The sequence below is a fragment of the Gallinula chloropus genome, assembly GCF_964237585.1.
Source record: "Gallinula chloropus genome assembly, chromosome: 8".
Taxonomy (NCBI): Eukaryota; Metazoa; Chordata; class Aves; order Gruiformes; family Rallidae; genus Gallinula; species Gallinula chloropus.
The window spans coordinates 15,600,402-15,613,036 of record NC_140093.1 but is presented as its reverse complement, the minus strand read 5'-3'; the positions used below and the strand labels follow the sequence as shown (position 1 = coordinate 15,613,036).

At 41.0% G+C, this 12,635-nt stretch overlaps 1 protein-coding gene across 1 annotated transcript; it reads left to right on the top strand.

Annotated features, from left to right (window-relative positions):
- Positions 1 to 2,204: 2,204 nt before the first annotated feature.
- Positions 2,205 to 11,058, top strand: ACTL6A (actin like 6A; the record flags this gene model as incomplete). The annotated part of the gene is made up of 14 exons (XM_084267130.1): positions 2,205 to 2,229; positions 3,142 to 3,218; positions 3,411 to 3,585; positions 3,954 to 4,054; positions 5,293 to 5,390; positions 6,043 to 6,137; positions 6,386 to 6,492; positions 6,579 to 6,668; positions 6,851 to 6,912; positions 7,214 to 7,328; positions 7,667 to 7,747; positions 8,658 to 8,753; positions 9,844 to 9,930; positions 10,532 to 11,058. 14 exons carry the CDS (start codon positions 2,205 to 2,207, stop codon positions 10,610 to 10,612), a joined length of 1,290 nt encoding a protein of 429 aa, XP_084123256.1. The 3' UTR covers positions 10,613 to 11,058.
- Between the last annotated feature and the right edge of the window lie 1,577 nt (positions 11,059 to 12,635).

Below are 12,635 nucleotides of genomic sequence, written 5' to 3'. Positions count from 1 at the left end.
CAATGCCACATACAGTAAATCAGCATATGATATCCTCATGAAAAGCACACACTTTACATTATACCTACACCTGCAACTCCTGCCAAGATTCCATGGCCATTTGTAGCAATATGGGAACCTAGATAAAATACATTCCTTCTACCTACTTTGATTTCATAACTCTTGCTTCTGAGGAAACTAAGCAAAGTTATTAAAAACAAAACCCAAAAGTATTTGGGTACATTATGGTCAGCGGTGGCAAAACACTGTATTTCACCTGCTCTTACACAAACACAGGATGATGTGCAGGTATTCAATGAAATAATCCTGGATTTGTGCCTCTAAGCAAGGCTGGAATCCACTGAAAAAAGATGCCTGGTGTCTACCTGTCTTGCTCATTGAATTTCACAGGGTTATCCTCACTGCTGTAAATCAAAGTCACTATAGTTTTCCCTAACAAACCAAAGTTATGATGTTCTACACTCTTTCTACTGATGTAAAAACCTATGAAAGTGCAAGGCAGAGAAAAACAAAACCTAGACAGCTGTCAGTCTAAATTTCCCTCCCTGTATCCTCCAGGCTTCTTGAGGGTTACACAGATGTTGCTTTATGTCCTTAAACTCTTCAAATCCCAAGGCTTCTAGATATCAGCATTATTTACAGTGCACATTACCTTGCAGCTCCTACTATCAGTCCCAATCAACCACTGGAGCAGTAAAGATGAGTCAAGCACGAGCACGTTCTCTCTCCATGCTTCATGCAGCCACAAGCCTCTCTACCCCGACACACATTTTCTGATGGCATCACCGGCAATTCTTCTTTGTTGAAGGAATACTGGAGAAAAATAAAGCTGGGTTTGTTTCTGGCCTGAAGAAACACTTCTCTTTGCAGAGAGCAGAAGCTGGCTCAAAGTGTCAAATAACATATGAATACAATGAGCCATTACTACAAAATAAAGCATAAGCAGAGTCTAGAGATCCTCTGGCATTTTAATTCCATGTTTTCTGAAGTGCTTTTCCCATCTGCAATTAATTGCTCCTCCTCAGACAACTCTACCATGAGTACCGATGCCACATACTGGAAATCACAATAACACATTAACTTCAAAAGACTTTGTAATACAAAATCAAAGTAAACTGACTTTATAAAGGTATAGTTAATGAAACAGCAGTATTTATATTTTTTCTTCCTATTGCTAGCATCTACATTTTGTAGTTGTATTATAATTTACATAAAAAACTTCAAATTCATTATAAACTTTGCCTGTTAAAGAAACAAAGAATCTAACTGCACATCAAATTAAAACGTTTTAGTCTTTTCCAATGCTAACCTCTGGTTAAGGCTGAAGTTTCCTTCTTTCATTTCCTTTACTTCACACCTACCCCGCTCGGGTTGTCCTGGCTGAATACCAAGATCAGCTGAGAACCCTGACACCAATCAAGGCCATCTGAAACCCTAATTACAAGCTCAGCTGCTGAACAGGCAGCTGACTTGGCAGCACAGAACTGCCCAATTCCTGACAGGCCAGCCTCAGGGAATCAAGGCTCCAGGCGCAAAGGAGCGCCCCAAGCAAGAAAGGGACGGCACAACACAGCGCTGGGATATCAAACGCACTTTAGAGCCAGTGGTGGAGCCCAAAGGAGCAGCAGCGAGAGGAAGCCTGAGGAAGGGCCCAGCTGCACGAACTGCCCCTGCACAGCTCCTCTCCCCTACCGGCTCTCCTCTCACCCCACTCCTCAGTAAGCCCCGACGCGGCAGCAAGCACACCCCATGAGCCCACAGGGCGCCCGAGCTGTCCCCCAAGACTCCGCCGAACCCAAGAGCTTTCCCCTCAGTCCTGCCCGCCCGCCCACCCAGTCCGCCCCAGCCCGCTCCTCACACCTCACTACAGCTCCTCACGCCGCCGCTCCCGAACACTGCCCCTCCGCCTGCTTGACTCGCTTGCCCGCCCTCCACTTCCTGCCTCAGGATTGGTTGTCCTGGGCCTGGGCCTGCCTCTCGCCCGTCACGATTGGCCTTTGTGCCAGAGCGGCGGCTCGGTGAGGCGCTGCGCGGTTGGAGGGTAAGCGGCAGCGGTGCTGCTATTGGCGGGAAGGCAGCGGCCTACAGGTTAGGCTGAGGCGCCGGTGGAGAGACGGGCGAAGGAGCTATTGTTGCTGGATCGCTGAGGAAAGGAGCCGGCAGACACCGGGGCCGGGCAGCGCGGCGCGAGCCCGGCAGCAGCCATGAGCGGCGGCGTGTACGGGGGAGGTGAGTCTGGCGCCGCCTCGCTTGCCCGTTCTTCCTTTTCCCGCCCCGCGGCCGTTGAGCTCGGCGCCGTCCCGTGCGGCGGCGCGTGCGAGCGTCCCCAGGCTGCTTCCCGCCTCCCCGCCGCTCCCTCGGGCCCCGAGCGCGGGCGGCCGCGGCCCGGCTCTCCAGCAGCAGAGCCGGAGCGCGCATGGCCCCGCTGTCTCTCAGGCGCGGGGTGGCATCGCGCATGTGGAGGAGGCGGAGGCTGCGGGCCTTGTTTATGTTCCTCCCGGCGTCGTTTCGCTACTTCTGCCGGAGACCGGCCAAGCCGCGCGGCCCTGGGCTAAGGGAGCGCTGCTCGGGTGCCCGGCGGCCCGAGCAGATCCCGCGCTTTGGGAACTGAGGTGTAGCTTCCTTCCGGAGCGCTTCTGCGCACCCTCTTGCGAGGACTAACGCCCGCGTGTTCTGCTTCCCAGCTTGTTCTTGCCGAGGGTGTGCGGGGCACCTCGGCGGGGGTTGGGGCCCGCGAGGCTGAGGGCCCTTGGACGTGTGGCAGCCTTCCCGTACGCGGTGTTTTCAGGCCCACCTTTCTCACGGGTCACCCTCAGGAGGCCCGAGCTTCCCTGGCTTCGTGGGGCTGTTCAGTTAGTGCTTTTGGAAGGCTTTATTTTGTAGTTGGTTCTTCCTATTCTGTTAAAGCTCTCCTTTTACCTGTGCCAGAGGAAGGTATTGCGCTGTCCCAGTTAAAGCCCATCTGCAGGCTTCTAATAGCTCTTCAGTAACTGGAGCTCTGAATAGAGAAGCTTCTTGCCTTGACAAAGATGCCTTGGCTTGGTTTTTTATCTCCACAAGCAAAATAGCGGGCAGGGGAAGGTCAGGGTTGTAGCAGAGTGTAATAACCATTTACTACCTCTTTATTAACAATCTTTTCAGATGAAGTCGGGGCTCTTGTTTTTGACATTGGCTCATATACAGTGAGAGCCGGCTATGCGGGTGAGGACTGTCCAAAGGTGAGAATCTGACTGAATCCATGGAAATGCAACATGTTTTTATGCCTTAGCGCTTGTTTGTTAGTTACGAGTTACCAGAATATGCTGGATTTTGTTCTGACTGTACTGTATAAGGAAAGTCCTGTATTTATGAGAAAAAAGCCACCCAAAACGTTCATAATTCTCATATACTGCTTGCCTTCTGCCTTACAGGTGGATTTTCCAACGGCCATTGGTGTGGTGCTAGAAAGGGACAATGGCAGCACTCTGATGGAGATAGATGGTGACAAAGGCAAACAAGGGGGCCCAACTTACTACATAGATACCAATGCCCTGAGAGTTCCAAGGGAAAATATGGAGGCTATTTCACCTTTAAAAAATGGAATGAGTATGGTGCTCTGTCTTTTTCTACCTGATTTTAAAATAGCGTTGCCAGGCTGCAAAAAGTCATAGCTTTCATGTAAACAGATGCTATGTAAGGCCACAGAAGCCATAGAAACCAATACCTAATTTACAAATTACATGTAGTTGGTTTACAGTGTCTGTGGTCTTTCAGTATAATTCTTTAAATGTTATGATCATGATTATTACAGGGGAAGATAATTCTACAAAGCTATTAGAGGAGGTGTATGTCTGCTGAGGATAGGTTTTGAGTAAAGAGCTCTACGTAAAAGAGGGGTTTAAAACCTTTGTGCATTTATGAAACAGAAGTAAAACTTAGAAGTAACTAGTCTGCTCCCTTCAATGTTATTACAGTTGAAGACTGGGATAGTTTCCAAGCAATTTTGGATCACACTTACAAGATGCATATTAAATCTGAAGCAAGTTTGCATCCTGTCCTTATGTCTGAAGCACCAGTGAGTAAAAGCAGCTTTGCATTTTCTTAAGTCTAAACTGTAATTTTTTTGCTGACTCTACAAAGTTATGGAAAAGTCTGACATTGGCTTGTAGGTTCTGGGCATTAAAACTTAGCTACAAAAGTAACAATTTAAAATACTTGGCAAGGTTCTGTAAAGTAAACTGTGTAAGAAAAACAGCTAAAAACCCTATTTGAAATAGCTTGTGTGAGTTGTGTTACTGTTTACAATGTGCTATTGTTTTGTACTTGCTGAAAAGAAGTCAAAGAAATACAAATCTCCCTTTAGTACCTAGAAAAAAATATGTTTTGATGTCTTCTTATGTCTTAAGTTACACTTAATAAAATGCCCTTGAAAATTTGTTGCTTCATTCAGCCTCAAAACTAATGCAACAGAGAATAATATTAATAATGGAGAAGTCTTAATTTTTCTGTCTTCTGTAACTGGTCTGGTAAGGTAAGTGAAGTGGATAATACAGATTTCTAGGAAAATATGTGAACAAGCTTTTAATAATGCTCAGCATTGGAAGAGCAGGTCTTAAAGTCAGAATACAAAAAGTAGGCATGTCATTCAAAAGTAAGGGTTTTACTTAATAAAATGTTATGAAAACAATTTTCTTTATTCCCTTGTGTTGAATTGTAGCTTGTGGAGTACGGATGAATTTCCAATGGTTATTTAGTGTTTGATGGCTCAGTGGGTGTCTGAATAGAGGTTCCCATTAACATTGTCTTTACAGAACTAATCTTACTTTAATGTAATGACTTGGGAAAAACTCCACATTTTCAGTAATGCGTAGAGTATTTGATGTATATTCCTGGCTTAATGGCAAATACAGTAGAACTGTAGGAAGATAACTTAAAAAGAGGAAAACAGATTCATTTTCTCTCAACTGGGCAAATTATTTCATGTATCTTACCCTTTGTAAGATAGGCATGCTAATTACTTTGCAGAGTTCTTGGAGATACTGATACTGGAAGAGTAAGAAGTGTAACAGTGAAAGTGTGTATCACTTTTAGTTCTGTATGGTAGATAATCATTAGTCTATCATAGCAGATTTGGAATTCAAGTGGTTCTGAAGAAGTAAATTACTAGAAATCAGTGTCTCCAGAATGTTGATACAATTCGAAACTGTTGCTATAATAATTTTATTTACTACCTTATGTTAGCATTGTTTCGATGTGATCTAATGGCCCGTATCTTCTCTTTGGTCATTTGGGTTTGGCTTTGGTTTCTTCTAGTGGAATACTAGAGCCAAGCGTGAAAAACTGACTGAGTTGATGTTTGAACACTACAACATCCCTGCTTTCTTCCTGTGCAAAACTGCTGTTCTGACAGCGTATCCTTTGGAACACTTCGCTGCTTCCCCCCCTGCCCCGGAAATGACAGTAAACTTATTCTAGGCGATTCCTACTGTAACAGCATGTCCAACTTCTTTCAAATCAATTTTTCCATAAATATCTAAGGAGGAAATAAACAATGTCTGTTTCTGAACTTGAAAGCTTTAGAGTTCAGGTTTGAAGTTCTAATCTGGATGTTATTCTTGGAGGTGGTTTTTTTTATAAATCTTTCTCTCTTTTTTAAATTTCCCCATTGTATACCATGGGTAAGAATATTGTCGCCCAGACTATGAAGTAGAAAAATGAGTTTGAAATTATCAGAGCTTTAAGATGAATATGTGTGATTATATTTAACTGATAACATAATAGCTTCTGAGTTCTAAATGAGATGGATGTACCTGGAGCTTTCTGCATAGTATTGATGTGAAGTCTAGAGCTTTGGACCTACAAATCTAACTTCTGCTTGTAACTTGAAATTTCATTCTCTCTGAGATTGTGCACTTCATACACACTGAAAAACAGCAAATCCATTTATAGCGCCAAGGAATAACACATTGGGTTCCTCTTTCCTCGTTACATTCTAACATAACTGGAGGCAACGTTTTTTTCTAAGGTGAAAATGACAATGTTTTCCTTAATCACCTTGGCTAGTTTTGCTAACGGGAGATCTACAGGCCTCATCTTGGATAGTGGGGCAACACACACCACTGCTATTCCAGTCCATGATGGATATGTACTTCAGCAAGGTAAAAATTTTCACGGGTAAGAGCATTGTAGTATCAAGATCCAGTTAGCTTGCTTTCTTCTTACACAGTTTTAAAAAATAATCAAATCTGTAAATCCCCTTAAATATTAAAAAAAGCAAACCCCAAATAAACAACGAACAGTGGTGACTGACAAATAATTTGTTGGTAGAGTTGACGTGTGATTTTTGGTGCTTTCCAGGTTAGTAGGGGGTTTTTTTGTTTCTCTTTTTTTTTTTTTTCTCTTCCAGGTATTGTAAAATCACCACTTGCAGGAGACTTTATTACTATGCAGTGCCGGGAGTTGTTTCAGGAAATGAACATAGAGATAATTCCTCCATACATGATTGCTTCAAAGGTAGGAAAGCAACTTTATTTAGTAAAGGTTTGCTTGAGGAGAGAGGCTTAAATGGGAACTGATGATCATGTTTCCTACAATCTCAGGAAGCAGTTCGTGAGGGGTCACCAGCAAATTGGAAGAGAAAAGAGAAGTTACCCCAGGTCACTAGGTCTTGGCACAACTACATGTGTAATGTAAGTGGGTCATTGCTCCTGTTCTCAAACTCCCCTAGGTGTGACTTAAAGAAGTGTTGTTTGCAAGTAGATCAGATTTTCCTCTTGAGCTAGAAAATCTTTTAAAAGTCAGTATCAGTTGTATATATTCTATGAAATTCAAGGCTGAAATTCCTATAATCATATTTTTCTGAACTCCATAGTGTGTCATTCAGGACTTCCAGGCTTCTGTCCTCCAAGTATCGGATTCAACCTATGACGAACAGTACGTCACTATTTTCTTTCTTGTAAAATTATCATTTGCACTTGGGTGCTTAGCCTACTGTTGGCTAGTTTGATTACAGAAGTCTTTAGAAAAAAACTATTTATTTCTGATACTAGAAATACATTGTATATCCAGGTGAAAGTTTTTTTTATTTAATGTTTGAAGATTCATGAGATCATGATAAATGTTATCAAAATTTTAAGTCACAGTATTCCTGTCAAAACCTTAGTTTATAATATTACTTAGATAACATCCTGTTTACATAGCACTTTAATGTGTTACTTTCTGACTGATGCTCCAGGGTAGCAGCACAGATGCCAACAGTTCATTATGAGTTCCCCAACGGCTATAACTGTGACTTTGGTGCTGAGCGTCTAAAAATTCCTGAGGGATTGTTTGACCCGTCAAATGTGAAGGTAAAACAACTATGATATGTAGTAATTGGGAGGATTTAAATTACTATCACATGGCTTCCTTTTTTATGGTGTTCTTAATTTCATTTGTATGTGTGAACTGACATGCTGTGGTTCTCCTGGGGGGAGAGCTTAACCTGTGTTGTATGAGAGTTGGGCGAGTGATGGATGAAATGTAATTCAGAATGGATTGTGATGAGTTCAGTGGGAAAACAGCATTTTATTTTATTTCCTTGCCTTAAATGCTTAGATCCCTCTCTTGTAAATTCGGCTCGTTCTGGGCCTTTAGATGTCTTGCTTTTTTGAAGTGATGATGTGTAGATTCCTAATTTTAATTCTAGGGTTTATCTGGTAACACGATGTTGGGTGTGAGCCACGTTGTCACAACAAGCGTTGGAATGTGTGATATAGATATCAGGCCGGTAAGTGTTAGTCAGACATGGATTATTTTAAGGCATAGCTATTTTTGTGCTGATAGAATTTTTTGGGGGACTAGAACACTGTTGAAGAAAGTGGATTTCCTAGGATGATGATAAACACATTAAAGTCATTCTATAAGTGTCACGTATTTGTATATGGAAATATGTCCAATTACAGTTTTGTCTTAAAAATACTAAATCAGGATTTTTATTTCATTGGGGTTTATACCTCTATTTAAATAGTAGCTGACACTGCCTACTGTGCATTGGATTGGCTTCAGATTATCATGTTATGCTCATAACTTTGAGTGTTATCTTCAGATTTTAGGGTGTGTCAGATGCATTTTCTAGTCAAAAACCAATCATATTGAATCTTTGTAGAGAGTAGACAGAAGCAAAGATGTTTTAAATGAAAAAAATGGTTTAAAAGCTATTTTAACTTTCTCAGGTCTCAGTTTGAAGATATTTGACTTTGATATGGACCGCAGGAGGGTTGTTACAGAATTTTTTCACTTAACTGTTGTCAGTCTGGCTGAGTAGGTCAGACATGATTTTCCTTCAACTGCAGCATGAACACGATTGTAAACTGTGGCAATGCTGTGGGGTTTTCCTTTGTGGTTGGAACATCAAGCATAAGAAATGGAACAGCTTGGATACAGAAGATACCTGTAGGTCTAGGGTTCTTTGTAGTAGAAAAGATTCTGTGAAATCATTTAGAGCCATTAATCGCATAGCTTCTGTCTTCCTTGTATAGTCTAGTATTAAGATGACTTAAAATATTTTTCAAGGGATTAAAAATTTAATTTAAAATTTAATTATATGTACTTCTGTGCCATTCCTCTCTATGCTGTGAAACAGTTGTTTTCAGAATGATTGCAGAGTGAGTATTGCAGGTTGCTTTTTCTCTTTGTAGGGCCTCTATGGCAGCGTGATTGTAGCAGGAGGGAACACTCTAATACAGAGTTTCACAGACAGATTGAACAGGGAGCTGTCTCAGAAAACTCCACCGGTAAAACAACTCTTTAAATTACTGTGTTGAGTTACGTTTCACTTTGCTTTTCTGCCACATGAAAGCTCGTGTCTGTATCATAGCTTTGACTTTGTTAGGAACCCAGCAGCCAAAGAGATTTCTGTGGGGTAGGAAATCATCTCCTTTTCTTAAAGCAATGTCTTGATAATTTCTTACACAAAATAACTTCCAGCAGAGATTTTAACTGCTTTCTGAATATTTCCCTTCTCCATTCCTGCTCTCAGATTGTGACTTTAAAGTTCTGTAATTGCCCCTAAGCAAGTCACTCTTTCCCTTCACGGCCTCTCTGAAGTCATGCTGACTAACTTTAGGCATATTCAGTCATTCTGCTGGAGGTCTTGTCACTTTGTCATGGGAATTGTTTTTCCTGGATACTACAGACAACTAAACCTACTCCTAGATAAAAACCTAGTGATTCAACACATTTGTTGTTTTGAGGGCTCTTTAATTGCTTGATCTTAAAGAAAATATTAATACCTTAACACCTGTGTTCTTATGAGCACATACAGCTTATGATAGTTCTGGAATATTCATCCTCAAGAAAAGAGTCTACTTGTATCAGTTCTGAAATGATGAACATTACAAGAAAATGAGCAAGATAGTTATTCACTGCCTTTTATAATAGCTGAGGAGAAACCCACTGAAATTCAAAGACTTTATTTCAACAAGACATTGTGAAAGCAGAAGGAATTAATGGGTCTAAAAAGATGACATGAATTAAGTTCAGCAGTGTTGACATTTTAGTCCCAGTGCATGTTTTGAAGTAGCCCAGTGTTGGGGATGATGAAAGATACTGTAGGTATTATTGCTCCCTACCTGCCCTAAAAGCATGTGGTGCTGCTCCCTGTTGGGAGACCAGCTAAAAGCCACACGTGTTCTGCTCCAGTATGGCTGTTACTGAATTCAGACTGAGGCAGATGAGCATTAGTGCAAGTTTAATAATATTTACCTTTTTGAATTGTTTGGTATATACACCAGGTTCCTTGTACTGTCTTCCTGTTGTCCCTAAAGGTCACCAGCCTACAGTTTGTCTTGACTGCTCTCTCCTTTTCCCTTCTTGTCTGTTCAGAGCATGCGCCTGAAGTTGATAGCCAACAACACCACAGTGGAGCGGAGGTTCAGCTCATGGATTGGTGGTTCGATTTTGGCTTCTTTGGTTAGTAAACCTCTGTTACTACATTGCTATGCTAAGCAGAGCAGTCCCTCCCAAACTCTTAATTCCACATAGGTATGCATTGCAGGCCTTGTGCTACCCTAGCAATTGTAGTCTTGTCTGCCTTTGTGGTAAGGCGAAAAGAATCAATTCCCCCTCCACCCCGCCAAGATAACATGAGCATTTCCAATCAAAAAATACCTTGCCACACTCTTCTTTTGTTAATGGCAAGGTGCAGGCTTGCAATATGTCATCTAGAAATTACATGTGTACAGTACACCATTACAGTAGCAAACCTATTTCTGCATCATATTCCTAAGTTTGATTATACAAATTTCTGAGTACTGAAATGGATTCATTTAGCAGCAGGGGAAGAGGAGATTGAAATCTGCTTTTGGTACTGCTGCTGTCTGTCTTCAGTTTAATTGCTAGCAATATAAAACTCAGAGAGAGATAAGCAGGTCAACTCCTTTTTTCTTCATTTAATGTAACAATTTGCTTGGTTTTCCTCCTAAGGAAGCTAGTCATGTTTCATTTAACCTTCATTTTTCTGATTTGATTTTTTTTAATTGTGTGTGCTTTGGTGTTTTGGTTTTTTTTGTAGGGTACTTTTCAACAGATGTGGATTTCTAAACAAGAGTATGAAGAAGGAGGGAAACAGTGTGTAGAAAGAAAATGTCCTTAAACCTCTTACTGTGAAAACTGCTGCCTGCTCAGTGCTCCTTCTGTTTTATAGCTTTAGCATACTCAGGAATGGGATGGACTCTTTTGTAGAAAGTTTATATTGGATTTTTTTTTTGTTGCCTAATTGAAGTTCCATTTTAACAAACCTTAGACATTTTGAGAGACCTAATTGGTACTATCATAGGAAAAGGATGTTTACATCCATTGTAAAGCAATAATTCATGTAACAAGCTTTTTATAATTTTGTATAAATGTCTATTTTCTATAGTATCTTTTCCTGGGAACAGCTTTACAGATTAGCTAATAGATAGAGGTATATAACCTTGCAAATGCCCATGCAAATTTATTAAAAATCTCATCTACTTTCATATATTAAGTCTTCCTTGCTGGTACTTTGGCCTTAAATTACTCTTATTTCTCTCTTGAAAAATAAAATTTGATCTTTTATATTTGAGCAACTTTGTGAGTACTTGGAGAGAAAGTTACTCTTGTGTGTTACAAATGGGAAGTTTGTGTTTGGTGATAGGGGGGACTCAATTCAGTGTGCACTCTTGCTCTCTAATGGAAGTGTTACATTCCATGTAGTGAATGTTATATTCAGCACTGGTTTTCTGATTTTTCTATTACAGAGCAGTTAAATTTCAGTAAACAATCGGTGCTTTCCACTGGTGTTTTAAGAATGTATGTAATGCCTTTGTGAAATAGGTAAGGAGCAAAACTTGTTTGAGTCAGGGAAGTTTAAGGCAAAAAGTGTCTACAAGAGATGTCCTACAAGATCTCAGGGTGTGGCTTGACATGTTTACAGGGGGCTTTAGCTGGAGGGGGGGAGTTGCTACTAGTTTGTGGCTGGTTTAGCTCCCTCAGCTGCCTCAGAGCAGGCCAAGAAGAGCCTGCATTGTGTTTGGGGAGCCAGTGCTCAGGGTCACTGGAGGGATTTCTTTTCTCCACAGGAACTGGCTGTCAAGATGCAGTTCTGCTGTGGCTGAGCTTACTGTTATTTACATTTCTGTGATGTTCTGTACTGGGACACACCAAAGTTTTGCTCCTTATCTTTAAAGCTGTAGAAAACCAAATAGCATTTAAGTGATTTTTAAAAAGAAAACCACAGACAGTACCAGTACTGCTCCATTTTTGGTGTCCTAAAAGACCTTGTGGGTAACTAACAATGAGGTTCTAGTTGAAAATAGTTTTACATTACCTCCAAACAATAAAGTAATTTATCAGAACAGTCTGCTTTTGTTTTATCATGATAACCACTAGTTTGTTCTTGAGCCGAAGTTGCTTCCTCCAGATTTTCAAAGCTATTGCCAAACCATGTTTTTCTCACAAAACAAGGAAAACTTAAGACGGGTACAATAGCTGATACAAGAAGCCAGATGCTCTTATCATAGTGGAAGAAAAATACTTAGTCTAGTTTGCATTCAAGTAGAGTGTGGAATGTCAACTGAGCTTGTGTCTGAGCAGACAGCTTTATAAAGTTACTGTGGCAGGGATGAAGTACTAAGATTGACCTGACAGCTTGTAGAGAGAGCTGAAGATATAATAATAAAATAGGGTTAAAGGGGTTTTTTCCCCCATGAATTGACCATGTATTTTAAGCTTTACTTCTGTGTCACATAACTGCTTCGTTATGTCTAATGAACTTCTATCTTCTGTATGTTGTCTTCAAAGAATTACAATATGATGGTAGCATCTGTTAATGTTCTAACACTGTATGGAGAGGAAAATACTTTCTGGGGTTCTCTCCCCACCGTAAAGTTTCTTTCTAGAAACGGTATTTTGTGTGATGCAGAGGAGTAGCTGAAGGTGATGGAGACGTGTCTATCTCCTATGGTTTTGGTTCCCTTGGAGTTTCCCTTGGTTGACCAGATGACATCACATGACCCACTTGCTTTGTGAAAGGCTAGGATTTGTGGCTTTATCCTAAGTTTTTCTATACAGCTTCCTCTGAAGGTTAAAACCTTTCATGAAGGAAGCATTTACCAGCATTTGAGAGCAGCAGCAGTACTCTTAGGCTTCAACTT